The sequence below is a fragment of the Lonchura striata genome, chromosome 7, assembly GCF_046129695.1.
Source record: "Lonchura striata isolate bLonStr1 chromosome 7, bLonStr1.mat, whole genome shotgun sequence".
NCBI lineage: Eukaryota > Metazoa > Chordata > Aves > Passeriformes > Estrildidae > Lonchura > Lonchura striata.
This window is the reverse complement of record NC_134609.1, coordinates 7,985,980-8,010,709: the sequence shown is the minus strand read 5'-3', so window position 1 is coordinate 8,010,709 and position 24,730 is coordinate 7,985,980. Positions and strand designations below refer to the sequence as shown.

General features: G+C 38.2%; 1 protein-coding gene across 4 annotated transcripts; it reads left to right on the top strand.

The window, feature by feature from the left end:
- The first annotated feature begins 582 nt into the window (after positions 1–582).
- LOC110468609 (pulmonary surfactant-associated protein A-like) lies at positions 583–24,437 on the top strand. Of its 4 annotated transcripts, XM_031505181.2 has the most exons (11): positions 583–598; positions 2,263–2,403; positions 6,283–6,404; positions 7,619–7,830; positions 9,970–10,024; positions 14,248–14,335; positions 14,759–14,883; positions 19,181–19,281; positions 21,932–22,070; positions 23,108–23,182; positions 23,877–24,437. In XM_031505181.2, exons 9-11 carry the CDS (start codon positions 21,947–21,949, stop codon positions 24,251–24,253), a joined length of 576 nt encoding a protein of 191 aa, XP_031361041.1. In that variant the 5' UTR covers positions 583–598; positions 2,263–2,403; positions 6,283–6,404; positions 7,619–7,830; positions 9,970–10,024; positions 14,248–14,335; positions 14,759–14,883; positions 19,181–19,281; positions 21,932–21,946; the 3' UTR covers positions 24,254–24,437. The 4 variants fall into 4 exon arrangements, with proteins under 4 accessions (XP_031361041.1, XP_077640687.1, XP_031361043.1 ...); XM_077784561.1 differs by lacking the exons at positions 583–598; positions 19,181–19,281; XM_031505183.2 differs by lacking the exons at positions 583–598; positions 6,283–6,404; positions 7,619–7,830.
- Positions 24,438–24,730: the final 293 nt, after the last annotated feature.

Here is a 24,730-nt window from a genome sequence, read left to right as displayed (position 1 = left end):
GTAGATGAAGGAAAAGCAAAGGAACAGAGTGGGAATATTCCCGTTCCTCCAAGTTGAATGAAGGACAGAAATTTCCCAATAGTGTATAGATGCCTTTACCCCAATAATTAGATAATGTGTTCTGAGTTTTGTTTGTATGGCATTTATTTGTGTTTTGTACTGTTCGATGGCAACATTTAACCACTTCTTGCTCAGAGCAATATAGTGCTGAACAGTTCAGCATCATACAGGTGTATCAGCATCAAAATATTTTTATTTGATTCAGTTAAGTAAATATCAAGGTGTAAACTCGGGTTTAATCATGAAGCACTGTAATTTACCTTTGTACACAGATGTACTGGAGCAGACAAAAACCTGTGATGTTCTGTGTCTCTAGCTCCCTGATTCCTTTAATACTGGGATAAAACCATAGCTATTCTCAAGGATAAAGATATAAATATACAAAGATTTACACTGTGCTCAGTTTTCCAGTTGCACTAAGCAATGCATTCTTTGCAGGAGTCAAACAGGAAGCTGGGTGCAAAGTGGCCTGGTGCTGGATAAAAATTTTTATGGAGTGATGGGTGTCCCATATGCAGATGCATTCCAAATGTGCAAGGTAATATCCCTTAAAGCTCCATGAAGCTGAAGAGAGAAGTTTTTTGACTTTATAGTCAAACTTTTGTAATGTAATTAAAGTAGAAGAGCTGACTAGGGATGGTAAGAACAGCATCTTGATGTTATTTATCTTCATTCAGAATCTCATGCTTTTAGAGCTCAAATGTCTTTTAGCTCAGATGACAGGAAACAGCAGATTTTCAGGAGAGGAGGAGGAGCTTAATACAGGTGTTCTTAATAGTAAGTATCCCAGGTGAGGGATCCTGCATGAATTGTCAGCTTTGAATGTCAAACAGAACTTCCTCTGAATTAAACAGGTTGTTTGGTTTTTTTGGCCTGGTTTGCTTCTGGACTCACTCTCCTAACAGTTTCTGTCAAGATTATGCTCAGCCTTGCAAGCTGTGTTATTCCTGTGGCACTGTTCTAGTGTGTCCTATTGTAGAAATTCCCTACTCCCACATAAGAAGCTGATACTTTAACCTTGCTCTTAATATACCAAGCAGTCACAGGACAGTCAAAGATTTTATCATTAATGAGGGTTAGCTATTTCAGGGTAGAGAACAAAACAGAAAGCAACTCTTGATGTGCACAGTCCCTTTGGCAGGCTGACAAGTGAAAAGAAATAGATAAAGAAGTTCAGCTCTGCTCCATTCTTCTGATTGTGCAGAAGCACAGATGCGTGGTAGGATACACAAGGGATAAATCACTACTAATTCACAAGAAAATGATCCTGCACAGGACAGCTTCCATTTTATATATTTCTAAGAGCTCTAATTACGCTCACTGTATGAGCACCTATTAAGAAATCATGTTCCAAAATGCCTGCTCCGAGTTGGTTTTTTTTAAGCAAGGTTATTCCTAGAGTTTTGTTATTCAAAAGTCTTTAATCCTGTCTCTAATTGTCTCAATGAAAATTTGAAACACTTTGTGAACTCCTGGTTTCAGAATAAAAGCACTCTGATGGTCCTACATCAAAGCAAATCAGGGAGGTAGCTATGCATTTCTACCCAGTGTTTTAACCACATATTCTTTTGCAAGTGTCTAGGAGCTGTCACCCTGCTATGTTGTGATGAAAATAATTGGGTATAGCTCCCACTTCTGTTATTCCTATATGATATTGCTGCTCTTGAAGAATGCTCAAAACTGATGGCTCCAAAGGCAGGTTTGAAACTTCAAAAGCCAGGTGTTCTCCTGTGCTGAGCTGCTTCCTTCTCCAAGGAAATCGGCAGAGTTTCACTGTATATTCAATACACAGACATAAAACCATTCCCTCAAAAGAATGGTATGCAGAAAGAAGGCTCTAAATAGTCAGGAGCTGTGTATACAAACTTGGAATCACTACCAAGTAATTCTGGCGGAAGATATAGAGATAAGCATAGAGAATTGCACAGATAGAAAAGAAATTACAAACCCAGTTAAGAAAAACATTTAATATTTTGTGATTACTAAGCCTCCTGCTGTTACTATTTTTATTTGTTGCTCAATGCAGATACTTACAGTAGTCCTGTAAATGCTGTTCTTCATATAAAGATTCTGGGTTTGGCAGAGTTTAGTGCAATTTCTATGGTGTGGAAGAGCTATGTTTCAGCAAGATAGTGTCTTGACCTGGTGAGAACCTAGGGGTGGGGAATTGCTGACAATTTGGTCTGCTTCATACTTCTGCAGGCAAGCAGCCTCCAGGGAAGTTCAAGAGTCGTACAGCAAACCAGACATTTTTGTGGGTCACAAGGTTACAAGTTGATCCCTGAGTGCCGTGTGTTGACAGCGTATGGATTCCACATCTGCTTCTTGGCCAAAACAGCAAAGGTCAGTGTAGAAATCTCAGCTTATTTAAAAAAACCCCAACAGATATCTAATTCCAAATCTCTTTTTAATGATGTTGTCAGTAAAATGTTTTTTATCAAATCATATCTGACAAGTAGCACTGCTCTGAAATGATGCATTCATTATTTTTTTACAGACACTAAATTTATCCTAGCTCTTGAATAGGAAAGATACAAGGCAACCTGACAGCCTATAACTTTTCTCTCCAATGCCACTAGAACAGAGAATAATAACCCCAGAAATGGCATCCTGGGAACAAAACCCCTCCTGACACTGCTGCAGGGATTGAGAGCTTTAATTTTTGAAGCTGGAAACATCTAACAGACCTTACTCTTAGTAAGGAGATTTTCTGCAAACAAAATTGCTGAAAAGTCTCTTCCTCAGCATTAGATTTTATGTTATTAATTTTGCAGAGCTACCAAGCACAGACTGTACTTTCCATGTGCACACTGTGGTACCTTGGGCAGCTGGATAGTGCCAGCTGTGCTGCAGTAAAGGCAGTCACTGCACTAAAGCAGGTCTCAAATAGCCTTCCCTCTCCTAGGTTACTGAAAACTCTATCCACTGACTGAAAAAGAGGGAGAAAGCCTTACAGCCAAAAATCAGTGCCTGTAGTTGTGCTGATTCTTGAATTGTTCATTTGTACTGTACCACAGCCAAGGTCTGCCCAAGGCCAGGCAAAGAGCAAAGGGCTCACCCCCAGGATGTTGCACGCAGCCCCTGTAAATAGGGGTGGGAAGACTGAGGTAGGCAATCATCAGGATTGTGCAAGGCAGAGATAAGCCAGTGAGCAACCTCTTTCCAAAACAAAGCACAAAATAACAGCTTTTAGTAGAAATAAATAGGATATACCTTTTTCTTTTGGCAGGCTTGTCCTCATGCTAAAAATTCAGCCGGTTTCTATTTCACTGCTTCCCTCCAGCACTCTGCTATGCTGGCTGCCAGGCAAGCTGGTGGTGCAGCAAAGCTGGTGGTGCAGCTGGTGGTGCCAGTGTGGTAAAGGTGCTGGGAAGGGAAGAGCTCCTTTGCTGGGATGAGTATTTGACTGTGCTGAGGGCTTGCAGCCTTTGCAGGTTGATGCAGACACGGTGGTGAGGAGGGACTTTTGGGGGCTGCCCCCCAGAAGCTGACAAGGAGGACTGTCAGGAGGGTGGAAGCTCACAGTCTAAGAGCATTCTGCCCCCGAGTAGTCTGTGTGTAAATACAGATTTCCTAGGACTTTAATTCAACAGGGCTGTCCTCTTCTCTCAGCTTTTGGGCTGATGACCAAGTGCTGTCACCTCAAGGACAGATCTGGAAAAAGGACTTCCTGCTGCCTCACCAGGTTCCCCTCTCTGCCATTGGGTCAATCATGGCTTAAAGCATATTTTAAGGAAGAAAAATTAATTACCAGAGACATCTGTCTTCAAAAAGGACTTAAATTCAAAACTAGCTAAATATAAGTTTCAGGGCACCTTTCAAAGCCTAATTCTCATCTATGCTGAGAAATCTCAAACTGTGTAAGCCTTGGGACCTGAAGACTGTCATTAAATCCACACAATGCGATTTTCCACATGGGATTCTCTATCCTTCTATAGGTATGGATTGCAAAACCTGTTTGTTTTGGTTTTTTTTTTTTTTCTTTTTCAACTCCCTAAGATTTATTTAATTTTTGTGAGAAATTTGGTGCATTTTGCTTTTTTAAATCTAAGCTGTTGCTGGTGCTAATTGTCATCAGTTGCCTTAGAAAGTGATTTAATTGCTAGGAAAACCTGCCACCATTTTGCCAAAGTGTAAACAGGCACTTGGGCTCTTCTAGAATAAACAATTGGAGCACCCTGGAAAACTTTGGATGTAACTAGATTTCAGCTCCTGGCTGGCAAAACCAAAAGAGATTTGTGTAAGGTAGAACCCCTGCAGGGAGTGAACTTATCTGAAGGCTTACATTTTGTTTTCAAGTTTTCTTTTATTTTGAGCTTTGTCTTGTTGCCTTCAAGGAAGACACCAGCAATGTCAACTTCCCTAGTATTGTATAATTAACACAGTATAGAAAATCAGCAGAAGGAAATCCTTAGAGGGTGTTAAGAACTGTCTGGAGTCCATGAAATTGGATAAGATATATAAACCACAATTCAAGTTTGTTATAGTAGTTAGCTAAATACCTTTCTTATTTTATTTTAGCATGTGCCATTGCTCTAGACTTTGATGGGAGCCTAATGGAAGAAGAACAAAGAATAATATAGAAAGTGGTGCTTCTTAACCTCTGCTTTTATCCTAATTACAATGTTCTTACAGTAATATTCTAATGATTATACTCTATATGGTACTTTATCAGATGAAACCTGACAGGGGAACCTGCTCTCTGTGGGAAATCTTTTCTGAAGCTTAAAAAAAAGATAAATAATTGAGGTGAATAGCAGAATTCATGCTGGATTTGATTTTTCTCATTATCCAAATCTGCCAACCAAATGGTTTTTCCCAAGGATTCTTTTTTTGACTGGTAGAACTGGGACAAATTAGGGCCACTTGACTTTAGTATGTGGCTTATGTACTATAAAAGTTTGTCAGCTCATGTTTGTGGTAGTTTAATTTTGGGCCTTTTTCAATAAAAGACAATACATGGGGTATGATTGCCTCACATTTGACACTCATATTGAAAACAAGTACAACCACTGTGGTGCAGCCTGTCAGAGTTTTATCTTATGATGTTTCTATCTGTTACTGCTGTTCTGCTCAGAGAGGGCAGCAAAGGATTGCAGATCTTTTGGAATGCAAAAGGAGCTCATCTCTGAGATGTACTACTGAGGAGAAATGTATCTTTTTAATATATAAAGTCTGAAAGGAGAAATAGGGGTAGCATTCACATCATTGCTGCGCAAACATACTTGAACTTTTTGTCCTTTAAGGTGTGGGTGAATGCAACTAGTGGAGATCCTAATAAGAGAAGCACTTAATCATTTTTAGCTTAGGCATTACCTGATAGGTGTGAAGAGTCCCAGTAGAAACACAATATGCTGCTGAGGATTCATCCTCAACTGGAATATTGTATGAATCTTTTGGCATGAAGATAAATGCTGTACATTTAGACATATAATGAACAAAACACTGAAATTAATTTGTAGCAGTGAGATTAATGACTGTTGTGATATTAGGTGTTTTCATTAGACCTCAAGACTTTCAGACTGTTATAAGCTTGGTTGTTTTGTTCAATATGCACAGATGTGCTATATGACATGATTCAGACACTATCCCTTTTGTCTGAAGACAGGAGTGCATTTCCCAGGTAACCCCTCAGAATTATGCAAATGGAGAAATTTATTAAATTACTCTGATTTGTCACCTATCTGTGGACTTAGCAATGATTCTTCTTCATCCTTTCAATGCCTTGGCTTTCACTGCTAAGTGTAAGAAGTTCAGTTAGTACAGAAAACCCTGAAAAGACAATTTATTCCTGCCCAAAGTTCAGTGCAGTGCTCCTGCAGCCAGTGTCTTACCAGCTAGAGATGGTGCCAAAGGTGCAAAGGGTGAACAGGTACAGAGGCATGACCATTTAGCAACACTATAATTTTGACACTCCTTATCATCCTTTAGTCTTGTTTCATGCCTCCTTCAATCTTCCCTTTTGTTTTTTTACTTCTCTCCTTTCTTCTGCCCCACTAGCCTTTTGCAGGCTCTGCACAATTTCAGGATGCTGAACATGCTTTCTGCATTTATAATGCTACTCTAGATACTTGGCTTTTAATAAATTAAAAAAAATATTGTACATTTTCACAGCAGCCCATAAAATAGAGATGTAATGAGATTTTAATCTGATCGTACCATTTGTACTCTGAATCACCTCCTATTATCCCCTGCTAAATTATTACTGCTCTTTCTTTCCAGGGGCAGCTCTCAAAACCAGAAATCATGCTTGCTAGAGTTGCCTCCTAATCTGATGGTCATAACTTGATTGCTTCATGCTCTCTGCCCCAACAGCAGAATTCCCCCAAGGTGTGATTTGTCAGGTAACTTTTTTCATGCTCTGCAAACAGCAAATGGATCCAAAATGCTTTGTCATGTGGCAGAACCAAGTCACACTCTCTCCCAAATCAATTTCTGCCCAACTCTTAATAAGTACGTATGAAATTGTATATTTTCTTACCGTGTCACATCTGTGTTATCATGTGTAAACCACCCACCTTGGAATGATGTGCTTGCTTTCCATCCACAAAGGAAAGTCTCAACATTATCTCTTTATATGAACTGTGACAGAAAATTTCAGTGGCATACACTGATATTCTGTATAGACATCTTCTGGTCCACAAAGTCCTCTGTGTGCCCTCTGCAATTCCATGGTTGAAATAAGAAAAGTATCTTTCAACAAACTACTCCAGAGAGGAATCCTTAATAATGTTGTGATTTAGCTCATTTTCTATATCATATACTGTGATATGTGATTGGATTACAGCTGAACAAAATTGGCTTTCTGGTTTAAGAGAATGTATACCTCTGGAACAGTGTGAGGACACGTATTTCAGTGTATTTTCAGCACCACATGTAGGGGTAGTAAAGGCTTTTTTATCAAAGTAATGCAAATGAATATGGGAATAATTCAATATTCATGAGGTGTTTTTATTTTCTTGGGGGTGGGCAAGTGTAAGAGCAAGGGAGAAGTAGTCAGTGTTTGGTGCTCTCTTAAATCACTAAGAAAGCATAGTGGGAGAAAAAATTAGGAAGCATTTGAACAATTTTTAAAGCTAAATTCTAGAATAATTGAGAGACCTATAGAGTTTTTCTGGAAAAGTCAGACCTTCAGGAATAAAGGGAACTTTAGAAGCACCAGGAGAGAGAGGAATAAAAGTAGAATATAGAAGTAAGAAATAAATTTCTCATGTTTCTATAGTCTGGTTTTCAAACTTCCAGTATAGTCTCAAAAAAATATTTGTGTTTGTGTCTGGTATTCCTATAGCACCACTTCAGGAAAGGTGTGACTTCCAGAAGTGTGAGAAGCAGAAAAAGAAACCATCTGTTACATAGGAGATGAGTTGCCCAACAGAACTGGAGGAAGAAAGTGTCTGGAATGAGTCACTAGCTTGTTGTTTTCTGTGGGTGAAATACCAAGCCCTCTATCTCATATTATAAACAGCACCTTTTCTTCTCTCATTCTTTGCCTTTCATGTGTTTTTTGCTCCAACTTTAATTAATTTTAAAATGTTCACGTGTGTGTTTTGCCTTGGAGAACTGGGCTTTTCCCTCTGAACAGAAGATGACTCTGGCAGCTCTGAGAAGTCAAAGCCTATCCAGGTGTTTGCTCTGGTCAGGGATAAGGCACTCCCAGTTGGACAAATTCCCTGACAAATCTGCAGTGTGACCTGTGATTTCTGCTCTGGAAACCAAATATCTCTTTCACGTGGCATCAGATTACAGGAGAGCTGAGCATATTGGAGACAGGTGCTGTGCAGTCATTTTAGTTTAAATTATTTAATAACAGCTTTAAGTCCCACTTGTAGTAACTGATGACTTGCAGAGACAATTGCCTTGGAAACAAAAGCACAGGTTTTGGAGACCCTGTAGTCAAAAAGCCAAGGTAAAGGTAAGTTTGCTTTTCGGCCTGGTAAAATGATGGATGTGCTTGTGCTGTGCCCGTAAATGGGGCCTGGAATACCCAAAACAGGGTGTATTTATAATTGTTCTCTCTTTGGCATTCAGTTTTGAATCTCCTAGGAAAATACAGATTTCATATTTTCAATCATTATGTATTAAAATATGTTTATCCTAGTGATTTAAGAGTAAGAAATTATGGCATGCTCAGCAGGCTGGTGGTTCTTTCTGCCTGAGTTCATCATAAATACAGCATGAGAGAAGCATTTGTTAATAATCGTGAAATAAATGAAATATTTGTCTCTATTCCATCTTTGAACTGAGCTGTAAACTTGGAGAGATTACTCTCTAAATGTAGCTTCTGATACATTCTTTTATGATGTAAATAATGGACAATGCATACAGTCCTATGTTTCTTCAGTATTTAGTGATGCCTTTGCTCCTGAGGCACTTTTATTCTAGTTCTAAAATTGACTGATAATACCACTTAGAACCTAGAGTGGTATTTATCTTCTTAGTACAGAAGTCCACTGCGGTAGCTACTGACATGGAAATAATTTCTTTTTTGAAGTTTCAGCTATTTTCATGCAGCTCTTCCAATGTGATTGGAAAATGAATTGTGCTATAACTACAAAGAGGAATAAAACAGTAAACCAGTCAGGCAGTTGCTTTGTGTGCAGTAGAAAATCTCGAGAAGAGAACAGGATGAATCTATAGGCATCAGCTGAGTTACAGGAGATATAAATCAAGATTTAGATGCAGTGGAAAGCAGATTTTTGTTTTCATAAATTAAATACTAAAGTCTGCTGCTGAAATGTTCTCCAAGTGGAATTTAGCTCATGCAGGAGAAAAAAAAAGCAAAAGTCCCTGTTTGTGATAGGTCCTTAATGGGAGAGAAGTGATCCTATAAGCCTTTATTATTTTCTTGATGGGAGCTTCTTTCACCTCAAGTGAACTACAAAAGCACAATTAGCTAGGAATGGGTGAATATCGTGACAACAAAGCCCAGTACTACAAATCTGACAATTAAGAAAAATGTTTCCATTGAAGGCTATAAGTATTTAACCATGGAGGAGAAGATTTTCAATTTGTCTTCCACTTAGTTTAAGACTAAGCTAAGTGCCTCTAAGGAGAGGAGGAGTGTGGATACAGTGGCCAGTTATGGACCCATGGGAACATAGAAATGTGTCTGTACAGAGGAGTATTTGATGCCCAGCTCATCTGTTTTATAGCTGTTATTTTCATTGCCTAATTCCCTGTCAACCTTTATAAGTAATGACATTTATTTTCTCTGCACTAGGTTATACAGGTACAGCAAAGAAGCAATTACTAAAATTGGGAAAGGATATGAATTTTCCAGAGTATGATTTATCTACTGATCTGCTTCATGCCCTCCTTGTCATTACTGGCAAAGTATCTTTGCAGTTCTTAAGTGAACTGCATTCCTTTTCTGCATTAATTGGTGTCTTGCAGCTACGAAAAACAGAACGTTTAAAATTTTGTCTGGAAACTTTTAATCAATATTTATTACCTAAAAATATAGGAAATGTTGCAATATTTAAAAGATGTATTTGGGTTTAGGGATCAGAAATAATTCAGCCTCCAATGCATTCATTTGGAATGATTATGTAAGTCTATTTTGAGACAAAAAAAACACTGTGAAATGTTTTGAGACCATTTCATCTGGAGCTCAACTAAGAGCAGTGACATGTTTTACCTCAGTGCATTAGCCTGTAGGGTGCAATGACTAAACTACTGACTTAAGAAAAAATACCTGGAGTTTTGAAGATATGAATGGTTGTTTTCTTTCAAATGTTTTTTTTTTTTCTTAGAAATACTATTGCTGATGCCATATCAACCACTTTCTCAAGAGTTCAGCTTTGAAGCATGATCTGGACTAATTTTTACATTATTTTCCCCAGCATATCTCCAATAGAGCTGAGAAATTTATGAAGCTTCTTGTAACCTTAAGTTAATGTTTATTTTCAGAGATAACTGTGCTTCATTCAAATGGGATCTATACAAACCACAAACTGGTTTCCAGGTAAGTGCAAAAGTACTTTTATGCTAAACACATTGGAAATTTGCAAAAGCAGAATGAGAAAACATTCCTATGCATGCTCAGTTTCCTATGGCCCAAAGTTATCAGATAATTAACTTTTAAACCAGGTTGTGTACAGGAAAGGCATATTTGGCCCCAGCAAGGATTGGGTCTATAGAAAATCTGAGCTGCACTTTTGGAATAAACTCCCAGTCCTTAAGCTCTTAGGTTCCTTCTAGTGTCACTTCTCCTTTCCCCAGCATTTCCTGTCCTGTAGGCTTACCCTGGTGTGAACCATCCCATGGGAAATGCTCCCCCAGCTCTAACAACACCTCCTGTGCAGAAGGGAAGCTGCCAGCTCCCCTTTCTTTTGAGGAAATCAAACTGCTCTTTTTTACTGGTGAAAATCCCTCTCTGCTGGAGCTGCCCTGGAAAAACAGCTGGGCAGGTGCAGCTCTGTGAGTCTGGGAACTCTCCTGTCCTGAAGCAGTGCTCAGAGGAGCAGAGCAGTGATGCTGCAATCTCACAGCCTGGAAGAGCATTATGTAGGAGCAGGCTGATCTCAGGCTGGACAAAAGTCCACAGGGCAGGAACCACACCTAGAGATAGAAAATGAGCTCTTACTACATCATATTACTTGAAACTTTAAAATTCAGCAAGGTGTTATCAGATGTGCCCTAAGTTCTGACTTTTTTAGTCATTTATGTTAGGGACACCTTTTCTTCCTTGAGGAATACCTTTCTTCAGTAGATGCTAAGAGAGAAGAGTTTGAAATTTGGTCTATTGTCTTACAGGAGGCTTAAAGCAACATTCCTAATGACCACTTAATTTTGCATTAATTATAAACTAATCTCTTATTTGCTGCTATATCCCTGATTAGAACCAACTCATATGGTGCTAATATGACCTCCACAGAGTTTATAAGTAATTCAGGATGAAAGCAGCATTTGTTAATCAGCTGCTGGGTTTATCTTTCTAAAACACAATTTCAGGTTAAGTGCATGCTCAGGAGGAGCTTTCCTGTCACATCTGAAAAAGCACAATCATTGAAAGGCTCTTTTCATTCTCTTTAGTTTTCAAGTGGCAATTTTTAGTGGGAAGTACAAGGTGCAAACAGGAAACCATTCAGTCAGTAGCAACTCATACTTACTGTTTTGTTTTTTACTTATAACACATAAATATGGGGGAGCAGGGGGTTAATGGACTATTAGAGCAGAGGAGAAGTGTGTTCTTTGCTGTGGCCCATTCCCTGTTGTGAAGGAAACTCTTCAGTTTAAACATGCAGAGGAGACGTTTTATTCAGGCTCTGTGACTTTAGCACTACCAAATGGCTCTGCTCTGTTGCTTGACAGCAGGAGACCTAAGGAGTGAAAAATGATTCTGGGTTCCAGTTTGGCCAAAAATGCTCAGGGGAATAAACAATGCAAGATTGCCTGGAAACCTAGGCACAGCCTTGTGTCTCTTTAAGCTCTGCTGAACCCCTCAACACTAGCAGCATGACTGGATGCTCTGTGCTCTCTCTAGCACAAATGACTTTTTCCTGGGGCACCTGCAGTTAAAATCTCTTTTTATGGCCTGTGACCCCAGTGAAGATTCAGACATCAGTAGCTTGAGCTGTTTAGATCAGAGCTTCAGGGTAGACAGTTGTAAGAGCTCTTTCCTGGCTTTCTGTGAGCTCTGGTTTGTTTATGACTTCAGCTGGTGGCACAGCTTGTCCCTCAGAGCTGAGCCTGTGTGTGCATCCTGCAAGAAACTTCTGGCATGTTTGCAGTGGGAGGAAGACTCTACAAATGGTTGGTATCCTCTTCCAGGGTGTTTCAATTCAGATAAAATTCTAAGAAGCCGGACTAAATACACAGAATGTGAGAGCAGCAGTCGACCCAGGTTTAGGTGTCTGATTTCAGTCAGATTGCTGCGTTGGGATTCATGCAAACCTGCACCTGCTCAGCAGTGCAGCAGCCTGAATTGCAGGGTTTCATGGTACCTCTCCTCATCAGGCTTTCTGATCTTACCTGGGAGGATCCTGAACAGAATCTTTTCCCTTTCTTCCCACCTGCATGGTTGTGCTACAACACTTGGCCACCTTTGCCTTGTGCTTCAGCTATGTAGAAAAAAAGGTTTTATGCAAATTTCCATCCTGCCCCAAGAATTATACCCAAGCACATTTATAATTCAAAGTTTTCTTTTTATGTAAGAGAAGCTAAACCATGCAAGCTTCTTTAGCTGAGATGGACACAATGTTTCACCAAATTTAGTTGGAACTCCTGAAACCTCTTCAGCAAAATCATCTTGTCTACATTAGTTACTCTCTTCATTATCTCCTGTCTTGCACTTGACGTGTCCAATGACACCTGTGTGAAGGTGTCCCATTCAGAAGTGGTTTGACCAGCACTACATTGCCTACAGATCACAAGCTATTAACTTCTCCAGCCCCTTACACCCTCTCCACCCTGCCTAAGCAACCATACATATTCACAGAAAGACAGGAGGAAATTATGTACTTTTAAGATCATTTTACTTCTTTACCTTTTTATTCTAGAGCTGCAGCTAAAATGGAAAAAGGGGAGTATTTCTGGTACTTCCTAAGCCTGTTAAGTGGAGCTTTTATTTATGCATCAAAAACTAGTGGAGCAAATATTATCTTGCAGCCTCTGATTGTCCTCTATGGGCTGTTATTTTCTACTACATGGTATTTAGCTTCAAGCTGGGGAATCTCATCTGTCATTTTTATGAGTGAAGTGCATTTCTAGCTTTCATGACTAATGGTGAAGAAAAGTTAAAAGCCTTTCAATGGAAAAGTTCTACCAACAAAGTGAAAATATTAATTTCTTTATAACATCATGTTTTAAATTCTATCATAAAGTAAAACCTGTATTTTTAATAAGAGGGCATTAAGTGTTGGCAGCAATATGGCAGGACTGGATGGCAAGAAAAGTTTTCAGCTCCTCACACAATAGCAGTTATAAAAGCTATTTAAGACATATTTCAAATGTATCTGCAGTGCTGTAGTGTATTATGTATTTGACTTCACTGAAAATTGTATATTAGTCTTTCTCTTGAGTTACTGGAAGCTCTCCAGTAGTTTTGAATGCTGCAGTCCTAAGGTTTATTTTTGAAAAATACTCCCAAAATAGTTCTGAATTTGGTGTTGATTCTGGCAAACTGTGTCAGTTGTTCAAAATATAATAGTTTACATCTTTTATCTCTGTAACAGTCACAAAGTATGTTCCTCAGGAAAGGTAAAAAAAAAAAAAAAAAAGATGTCAGTGATTAAACAGTTGGGCCCCATTTGTGTGGGAAGATAGATGCTAGAGAAATGCAATGTACTACTGGCATGGTGATACAGGTACCAAAACAGGAGCATAGTTGTTCTCCAGGTTTTGAAAACTAAATTTTATGAACTAATACTTAAAATCACTTCAGCTTTAGTGGATTGTCATGGGAACAATGCAATGGCCTGACCCTGTGAAAGAGGCACTCCATTGTACCCAGCAGCCTGGGCTGTGCACAGGGCTGAGCACAGGCACAGCTGGGGAAAACCTGTTTTCTAGCTTGGTCTAGAAATGTTCTGAGATGTTCTGGTAAGGCAGACAAATAATGAGACTTGAAAAAAATAAGCATGTTTGAAGAGTTCTTGTGTAGATTCCGACTCCTGGGAAACAAGTGTGTTCCTGTCTGCCCAGAATGAGTCCTCAAATCCAAGTAAGAGTGCCAAAAGTAATTTATAAATAAATATAATTCTTTCATATACTATAAAAGGTATATTTTGTACTAGAATAGGTAGCTAAAATTATTAATAATAATTGTGTGGAGTTTCTTGTATCTTACTAACAAAAATAGTGCTTAATCTTTATATATAAAGCTACTAATAAAGGCTGTAAAGGGTGACCCCCATGGAATAACAAAATGATATTTTATTAGTTAAGTAGTTGACATTCATGGTTATTACATTTCTCAGAGTTATTAAATATTCTCTTTGATTTGTCATTCAAGTTAAGTCTGCTGTGTTTTAATAACCTACTAAGCGATTTCAGTTTGAATCATTTTGGCCTCAAGCAACATTCAACATCTTCCCATCTCTTGAGAGAGATTCTGAGGGTGTAGAACTCTGTTCATTCCTGTTTGTTTTATTTCTATTTCTTTGAGTCTTCATCTGTTGCTTGTTTTTATCTACTAGCTAAACTTCAAGGGGCTTTAAATAGAGCTTTTCTTGTTTACCCTTACAGGAACCTTCCAAGAATATTTCTGCACTGAAGCCTTTGCAATATCTGCACCTTATGTAGTTTCAAGTCAGCTGAGATGTATCAATCAAAGGTGAGGAGATTAATCTGCTTCCTTGGGCACTTACAGCCTGTCCTTTGCATGTCAGCACTGCAGCACTGCACCCCTGGCTGCTGCAGCCTGAGCCCCAGCACTGAGAGCTGCATCTGGGGGTGAAGCACAGGACCAGCACGTGGGATTGCAGGAGCTGGGTGGATGCAGGGCTGAGCCTCACCAGCCCAGCTTTTCAGGGGAACTGCAATGATGAAGTACTTTACTAGCTGTCTGCTATAAAATGCTCCCCTGCTTTTGCACAAATTAGAATCTAAGCATGTGCAAAAGAAGCAGATTTGGTATTTTAAGATCTATGTGCTTCCAACAACATGATCAGCTAAAACAGAGAGAATTTTGTCTTCACTATTCTGAAAAAGTCTATGGATAATGGAATTCTGTAATACCTGTTATCTTAATTTTCAGCTCATAACAGCAATAAAAGCCACAATAAGGGGTGTTTGCTGAGAATTCATTAATGGTTGTGTCCCTTCAGTAAAATACAAAGCAGCTTCATTTCACTGTGATCATCAGACCTTAACAGTAGCTTGGTAAGTTCATTATTTTCCTTTGCTACTCTGTATTTTCTGCCATGTGTTTTCAACAACAAGTTTCTCCCAAGGACTTTGAATTTCAATTGCAGATAAAACATTGACAATGCTTTTGGATACACATTTTCTAACATTTGTCAAAGAGACATTACACAGACATTTCCCAGCAATAACAACATAATAAGAGCTTGGCAATTTTTTTTTTTTTTTCTATCAGCAGGTTAGATTATTTTAAATTGATAACAAGAGCCAGGTGGCTATTCATAAGGGCAAGATATGAATTACAGGCATATGTTTCCAAGGTAATGTTGGCCAGTGGCTGTTCAAGCATAAATTGCTTCTTATTACCACTTTTGGTGGGAGGTAAATGGTCCAGTTCATCTCTGTGGGAACAGAAAGCAGAAGGACACCTCCAGCATTACTCTTTGCCCTGTTCCCAGTGGAAGAAGGCAATATTTACTCCACTGTGACACGCCTGACATTGCAGTGAGTCATTTCCTTGTGCTGTTGAACAAAGATTAGGAATCCTGCCCCATACTGTTATGTAGCATTCCTGTAAGAGGGCTGCTTGGTGCAGAAGATGAAAGGAGAAATTCAAGTTGGTAATGTGTCCTACAGGATAAAAACGGTGACTTGATGATCTGAGGGAAAAAACCAGGATTCCTCAGTGATCCTAGGAATAAAATCACTAAACTTTAGTAATTCTAGCTCTGAAACAGGTAAGAAACAGACTTGAAAACATTACTAGGTTGTGAATTTAGAGTGAAATATTTCCGGTTTCTGTTTGTTTATGAAAGGACGAGACAGAAGCTGATTATAGTATGGTCCAAATTTTTACTAAACCTGGATAAAATAAACAGGAAGGGAGAAGAGAAGACCACTTGTCCTGCCCAAAGGAAGGAATAAGGCTATGTCTAAAAATCTGTTATTGTCAAAACAAGAGCTGCTTGAGGCATTTGTTTTAATGTGCTCTATTTGATTTTCTCCTTTTTTAATTGAAGGCATAGAAACAATAGTTCAGTCAAAATGACTTTACTCTAGTGACTTGCCTACAATTTTCATAAAACCCAAGAGACCACTTGGATATCTGTAGTTTAAATCAATTATTTCAAGTATATGAGAGAGAAGGAATCTAATATAATCTGAAAGCAAAGGCCAAGTAGTTCTGTTAACATAGGCTTAAGTTGCAGATTCTTTGGCAGGAGAGAACCATGACTATATTTAAAAAAAAGGAAATCTGGCCATCTCTTTTCTTGATAGCAAAGTTTTAATTGTTTTTCTTAGAATAGAAAATTCATAGATTAAAAGGGATTTGGGTTAGGGTTAAGTTTCAGTTCAGTCTGGTGAAGCCAGTTTTTTAAAATCCAATGCTCCAAGCTCTGTTCCTCATCTCTGCTTGGAAGGTCATAATCTATATTCATTATTCCTTCTTTTTCTCCATCCACCTGTGTACACTTAGATGTAAAAATCTCCCTGGGATCCACTCCCCAAAATAACTGTATTATTGAGCTGGCTGCATTTCTCTGATGCCATGTGTTTTTTTCATAAATATAAACAGGTCTCATTAGCAATCATAATCTTCCTCTAAGATGTTTATCCTCAAGTTAAGGTCCAGGGCACACACAGCAGAATTTTCTTTCAGTATTAGCAGTGTGGTTAAGTGCCACACTGTCTACATTTTTTCCTCCAATTCCTTCCTCACTGTTCTGTAAATTAGCATACAAACTATTTTATCAGTGTTTCTTATGGGGGACTGTTGAACTTGCCATATTTTTGTTTGGTTTGATGTCAATAAAATTGAATTGTAGGAGGGGAGGAGGTAACACTTCACCTACTGGATTGTTTCGTGACATAAGAGGTGACATATGCTTAGTGCCCTGTATTTCTGATAAAGTCTTAAGCTGATGCCAATAAGCCCTCTTAAAACTAACTATAAACACTTAACTCTGTATGATTTAAAGCTCAGCAAATAACTTAGAGTGGAAATACTAGAATACAAATATAAAAAATGGCTATTGTTTTGAAAGAGGTAAACATGGAGAATTGACCACACCTGCTTACCACACAGATGCTGTACCAAGGACTCGCTCAGAGTCGATACCAGGAACTTGGAGCACAGTGACACACTTTAAATTATTGTCTCACAAATTGCTAATATAAACTAGCACGGCTGTATATCACTATTTTATGTGAAAGACTATGGCATAGCTTTACACAGATCAGGATATGCTAAGTTACCATAATCAGCTTGCTTCAAAACAGCAAAATGAGGAGTTTACCTTGTGTTCTGAAAATGAGAGGCTTGAAAGATGTATAAAATTCACTCTGGTTCTGAAACCCCCTTGGCAGTTAGTTTTTTGAGGGTAGCATGCAGAGCTGTTACAGAAAGAAGCAGTCCTTTTGGCTACATCTTAAAAATTAGATTCCATTTTCTCCCCAAGTTCTCATTTGCTGAGAGTTGAGCAGGGTTTGGGTTTAATCCACTCTGGCACATAATTTTTAACATTCTTATGGTTCTTCCTAATGATAGAAAGAGGCATGAAGTATCTGGGGTCCACTGAAACCATTAAAGTTGCCTGGCTGAGTTTTGTGGGTGTTTCTCAGCTAAAGGCCTTCAGCCATTACCACACAGGTTTACCTGCAAATTTCAGAATTCCCATCCCAGCTATTCTACAGGGATGCTAGGTTACAGAAAAAAAATTTTCTTTCTTCCTTGTTTGAGTTTGTTTTCCCTCATTCTCTGATGCATAACTAAGGAAGGTAAATCTAATGACTAAGTAATCTCTCATGTTGGATTAAGTTTTAGATTTCTTATCAGATTCCATTGTGCTAGTATGATCTGACTCATGGGAGAACAACTGTTATCAAATGTATCTTTCTTCAAAAGTTTTACCAAAATATAGTAATTGATAAGGTTTTCCTAGATCATAAGCCATGCCACACTTTCATAAATGGATAGAGATAAGCTAATGGAGCTTTACTGATCTCCCTGTTTAATGTTTTCAATTCTTTAATTTTCTTATAATATAAACTGTGTTAGGTGGAAGAAACAGTACAAATCTCCAGAGACTTACCATGTTCATGTATTAGAGCTGCATGTATATGCAATGATGCAGCAGAAAAACTAGCCCTTACAGGTATTGCAGAGTTGCCTAGAAATTGGATCTATTGAGATTTGTTCTGGTAACATTCCCAAGAACTTAGACACCTCGTAATTTAAAATTTTGTTTCTCGATATCTGGATACATTAAGTTCATCTTATTCTGAATTGAAGAAATTTCCTATGTACCCCAGAGGTCTACTGCCATCCAGATACAGAATTACATGTGTCTTTGACTATGCTGAAGTGTCTGGTATCTGTGCTATTTCCAAACTGCATCAGGAATTGGAAAAAAATATTTTATCTGTTAGATATTGTCTAATCCACATTTTATGCACTCAACACCAGTTTTTTACATCTACCTCATCTGGACTACAGAGAGTAATAGTTTCTATTGGTGGTGTAAAAGGATTAATCTGCATTCAGATCTCTGCTGCCCATCTGGTAGATGAAGGACTTTGAAGATAGATTGTCTAGACCATACATTTGTGAGTGTTAACTGATCATTTGCTAAGAAGGAAACTTGCCACATCCTCAGTTTGCTATTTGTGGGGGTTTTTTGAGATGGAGAACGGGCCATGCTGGGCACTTTTAACTGGAGGACAAGGCTCACAGTTGTGAATGGAAATGGATTTAAGTGCCTGCACTGTGTCTAAGGGGAATCCTAAATGTATCTTCTGCTTTGGTATTTTATCTTGGCTAGGTCAGCCAGTTGGTATTAAACATCTCTAATTGCTGAGCAGGGAGGCTAAAGATGTCAGCTTGCAGCTGTGAATCCTGCTGGAATTATTCAGAGAGAGTTACACTATAACACTATTATTAGGGATGATGAAAAATACTTTATGTAAAATGCCAATGAATAATAGAAAACATCCTATCTTTAAGAGACCACAGTATAAACTGACAAAACACAGAAAATCTGTGAAGCTGAGGTATTTCTATCTCTCAGGTGAGGCACTGATGTGTTGACTTGCTAAGGTTTATAAAACAAACCCCATCTAGGATCAAACATTCTAGAGTAGAATGCATCAGAACTAGAAGGAAGTTACAAAATCCCAATATTTCTTTCTGGGAAGCAAGAGGAGCAGAACCTCTGGTTTCTTCTTTTTGTTTTTTTGTGGGTTTTGTGGTTTTGTTTTTTGTTTTTTTTTCTCCTTGAAAATTATGTCCATTTGAGAATTTTGTGCATATATACAGATTTTTTCCAAGATCCATCTCTGACCAACAGAGGATGAGCTGTCTTGTTCAAGAGAGACCAGAATGAGAATTCTAGCACATAGCTAGAAAATTGTATTAAGGTAAGATAAGTACGTCAGATACAGAGAGGGGATGAAAGTTTGGAATTCTGATTATTTGGTCAGACTATCTGGAATGTACCAGGCTTCCCTAAGATAAATTACAAACGTATCTTTCCTTTTACAAGAGCCACTGGTGGTCATCTGCCATTTTTTGCTTTTGTGAAACAATAACTTAAAAATATGACCTAGAATTGCTGAAAGTTACTTTACGTTTTTATGTCTTTTGTGTCTAACAATCTGGGGTTATCTGTTAGTTCTGGATTATATTTTCTACAACTTTGACTTTATTTTGTTAAAAAAAATTAAATTTCTCCACCCTTAAAACTGACCTCAGTGTTTGCATAGCAAATATATGAGCAAAACTGAAAAAGCTCACTCATGGCCTCAGTATCCAGTCTCCACTTGAGCCATATCATTTAGCAAACACCACACTATATAAAGGGGATTTGTGTGAACTGCTTTTTCATTTCACTTTGAAGCAGAAGGGTAAGTTGAATTTCCTTTTAATAAATCACAAAGAATTTCATCTAGAAGGCAAACCTGTTCCTTTTGATTTCTGTGGTCATATTTACGTTCTGAAATTAGATTTCCCTTTATTAGTAATTTTTTTACTTTGCTTATACTAGCAATTTTAGTAGATAAGTGGATGCCTGAAGGACACTAGATAGTAATGACTGATGAAGGTCATTAAAACTGAAGGGCTGTGTTTTTTCAATTTTGCCATATAACTGATCAGGAGTCTGACTCTGCATCATAATGATCCAATTATGAACTGGATGCAGTAGTCCATTCAAATGTAATTCCCTGAATGATCATCACCAGGCAAAGGGTACATGTTGTAATTGCATTTCCTTATCTCAAGGATGTAAGTATTCCTTGCCACCTAAGGTAGGTTTCTGTTAGGGTCTTGAATAATCTTTCTCTGAGTCACTGGCCAGTGTTTCCAGAGGTGTCTGCTGGCCTGCAAGGAAGGGTAAACAACTGAGATGCTTCAAATTCAACAAACTAAACTCAACAGCACCTTTAATACTGCACATGTGTTCTCAGGTGGATTTGGTTTTGCATTCTTTAAAGTGCAAATTCTTGACCATACTGCTATTAGTTAAACAGGTCCTATTTGCTGCAAATTTATGACATAATTGAATATTTGTATATTCAAGGGTATGTCGCATCAGATTGAGGTTGATGAGACATTCCCCTAGAAAAACAAGTTGGTGTTGATGCAGATTAAAAATAATCTCAAAAGTCTTCTATAACAGTGAAAAAAGCAATTGTTTGCCCTTTACTGAAGGCCAGGAGACACCTCTGGAAACACTGGCCAGTGACTCAGAGAGAGAAGGTTATTCAAGGCCCTAACAGAAACCTACCTTAGGTGGCTAGGAATACTGACATCCTTGACATAAGGAAATGCAATTACAACATGTACCTGCTGATGATCATATGGAAGATATAAACAATGCTTTTTCTTTTAAAAGCTCACCTCGCTTAGTAAATGACACTAGACTGATATTTTTATTCTGCTTGGCTTATATACTTTGAAATGTAATAGCAAATACCTTGTTATAGTTTGATGAGCCTAGGTGTTAATAATCTTACAGCATTCAAGCCAAGTTTTTATTTAAAATTTTAAGTGGATCTAGATTTAGATGGGTAAATGCTGATTTTTTTTTAAAAAAAGATGTAAGTTTCTTTTAAGAGAGAACAGGTACAGGATCCTCTTTGATTTGTGCAAATAAAAAAATAAAGTAATGCACATTAATTGTGTAAGTCAACCCACGAGCATCACCCCATTGGAAATAAATATCCATTCAAGCATCTTGAACCTTTCTTTGTATCTCCTGTTAGTTTAACTGAATTATGTCAATAACTGGATATTTCTATGCCATAGTATCTTACAGTCCTTCAGGTTTCACAGCTGCATAGCACATCCACTCAATCTGCTGTAAACCCACAATGTACAGTTTTAAAATGCTTTTTAGTCACAATAGCTCAGCACTAAGATTATAACCCTAGTTACTGTTTTATCTGTAGGGATAAAATAAGACGAATAAGCCCATTGCCAACCAGCAAAAATGCATTTTCTACAAGATTAACTGACATTTTCAAGCTTGTGTAATTTTGTTCAAAGCAGGATAGGAATGTCAATTGAGCTATAAAGTTTTGCACACGTGTAAAACAGTATCAGTTTATGCCAAATAAATGTGCTTAGATAGTGTTGTGCTTTAACAAGCTCCCAAACATTACCAGAAGCACTGTAAGAGATTTGCCTTTCAGGTTCATATCCTATGCATCATTGAGTGATTACAGTCCTTGCAGACAGCTAATGCCTAAGAGTGATCAATTACCTCTGAGCCTATCATTTCTCAAGGATTAATCCAACAAATAGTCAGTGACAGTGAAAGGGATAATTTATCTTCACTACTCCAAGTTTATGAGTCTAGAAAGAGTTCTGTGCATAAAGAGTACACCATAGTTGCAAAATACATCTGGGAAATCTCTTACACCTGAAATATAAACTTTATTTAAACAAGGAAATAATGTACATTTCAAGAAGGGATGATGGGAGAAAGCATGCAGCTGTGTAAACCAATGCCTACAATTTCTTACAGAATCATTGCCTGACAAATGTGGGGTTTTTTTTTTTTTTCAGCTGGCCTGAGAAATCATGTTGTCTTACTCATCCTACATCCTCATAGCACTGGCTTCTTTGTCAGTGACTTGCCATGCATTGAGCAAATGTCCAGAAATTTCCGGGCTACCTGGTGTCCCTGGAAGGGATGGTGTGAAAGGTGAGCAAACTTCTCTCTTTTGCAGGAGATCCACATCACAAAGGCTGCATGACTAGCACAGATAATGCAGAAGGACATGTGCTCTCAAGGAAGCAGATGGGTTAAGCACAGGAAGAAAAAGAGAATGCAGGAAAAGGGCAGTTTATTTTTTTTTCTAAAAACAGGTCTCCTCTTTCTTCTGAGGGAAGAAACACTAACATATAAATATTTTATATATATGTAGAAATGCTTTCTCCAGGTCTGCTGGCAAGGCTAAAGCACAATCAGAATTATTGCCAGACTCCCTGGATTAGGTCACATATGGGGTTTCTGTAATGGACTGTGAAGTGCAGTAAGAGCTGCAATGTTACAGCTCAGGGATGCAGCAGCCTTTTGTGCTTCTACATTGCTCTTAGTTTCAGCTGTGAATTGTGGATTGTGATCATGGGAGTACATCAGTGACTTTATTCTACATATAGGACCTCTGTTACCTGTGGAAAGTGGAATGAAAAATAGAAAATAGTCTCCCTTTACAGTGGGTTCCCATCTTTAGCAAGCAGTGCTGGATGTATTCCACACTATCCAGAAACCTTCCACTACCACTGTTTATAGCTCCCATTAAAGCAAGACCAACACAAAGCTTACAACCAGCACTTTAAAAAGAAAACCACACGGTGCCATAGAAACTGTTTCTTCCTCAAAGGATCCCTAGTGCCTGTTCACTACCAATTAATAGAATGAAACCTCTCTTTGGCAAAGCCAGTTTCACAGATATAACTAGCGAAAGGCTTCAACCTGTGAAGCTTCTTTTTTCAACCTTTCAGTTTCTTTTCGAAAGAGGGCAATTATCAACATTTCAGAGGATTGGATGTTTTTGTTAGTTTTCTTTAATCTAAATTAACAACAATGTGAAGAAATACTGGGAAAATATTTTACACTTGTTAATGTTAAAAATACTTTTGCGAGTTAGTTCTGGAAAGTAATTGATTTTATCCAGGGGATTGTTCCTAGCAGCACAGCCTAGTATAACTGTATAACTTTTGTTTTTATCTGTATAGGTCTGCCTGATTCTCTGGCCAGCAACCACAATGCTTTAGCAAACCTGAAACACCGACTTTTCCAACTTGAGGCTGGTAATTCTTCCCCTGGTTTCTTTTTCAGCTCACAATCAATTTTAAGTGCAATAGGCAAAGTTAGTTACAGAATCACGACTTGCAGGAAAGAAACTGCATTTGAAATGGGTACTACACTCCAAAACTCCACTTTCTTACTCAAAGCAGGGGAAGCCAGGATTCTGGTTTCCCTGGAGAGAAGCAGATTCCTCTTGGCAATCACAGTGCATGTTTATTCAAATTTGATTTATTTTTAAAAATATTCTGACTACTTGATATTGCACGCTCCACATGACTCATGGAAACTCAGTCTTGTACCACTTTTATCTATCAGCAACCAGATTGTTAAAGGTGGTAAGTTGTTTTGTAATGAAAAGGGATTCACAAAACAATTATCATTTTTCTGTTTCCCTTGCTCAAATCTGTAGCGCACTGATCTTTAGAAAGTACACAAAATATAACAGGGCTGATATTTAGCAGATGTTGGTGGTACCTTCTTGAAGACAAGGACAGGTGGTCACAAGCAGCAAAATATATTTAGTGAACAGTTAGTGAATGGGTAAAATTAAAGATCTTTATTTCTCTTCGTCTTTAGCTCAGTTTTTCCCTCTGTTCCTTGTAGCACTTTTAGTTTTCATCTCTTGATTTCACTTTCTTTGCTTTTACATCAGTATGCCGTAGAAAATCTACGAAGCTAACTCTTTTCATGTTTCAGTGCTTGCTTTGAATGGGAAAATAAGAAAAGTAGGAGAGAAAATACTTGCTAGCAACGGGAAGAAAGCTGACTTTGCATCTGCACTACAATCCTGTGAAGAGGCTGGAGGAACTCTTGCAGCTCCCAGGAATGAGGAGGAGAATAAAGCCATTATGGACCTTGTGAAACAGTATAACCAATATGCTTACTTGGGCATTAGAAAGGAGGAGACTTCAGGTCAGGTTAAGTCTGTAAATGGCCTGCCTCTGAGTTATAGCAACTGGCACCAGCATGAGCCTAATGGCAAAGGGGATGAGAAATGTGTGGAGATGTACACTGATGGCACCTGGAATGACAAAAAATGCAATATGTACCGTCTCACAATCTGTGAATTCTAAAGAATGGCCTTTCAGGCACCTCAGAGCATGGAGATAATGAAGTATCTGTTTTTCAAGTTGATTAAATTTCTGCAATTTCTCTGTATCCTAAAATATAAGATGAACCATATTGTGATATTTTTTAGCCTTAGGAAAATTCCAAATGTACTAGGTGATTAACATGATTAAAAAGTGCCTGAACTGATGTGCCTGATGTGTTTCTCCATTTTGGAGGGTTGGGAATACCTCAGAATTCATTTCTCATGGCAGACTGTCTCCATACCTTTCTGAAGATTAGAGGAAAATTCCAAGGTTTGACTTGGGATATTGGAAATGCTGAAGTTAAAATTGCCTGTGGCATCATAATTGGAAGCATTTTGAAGTACTTAATGGTTTCTGCCTCAAAAGAGATGCACAGAGGTTGACTTCACTGCAGCCATTATAGTTTCAGGTTTTGGACATCACTTTCAATCACAGAGCCTGTGTCACATTGAACCA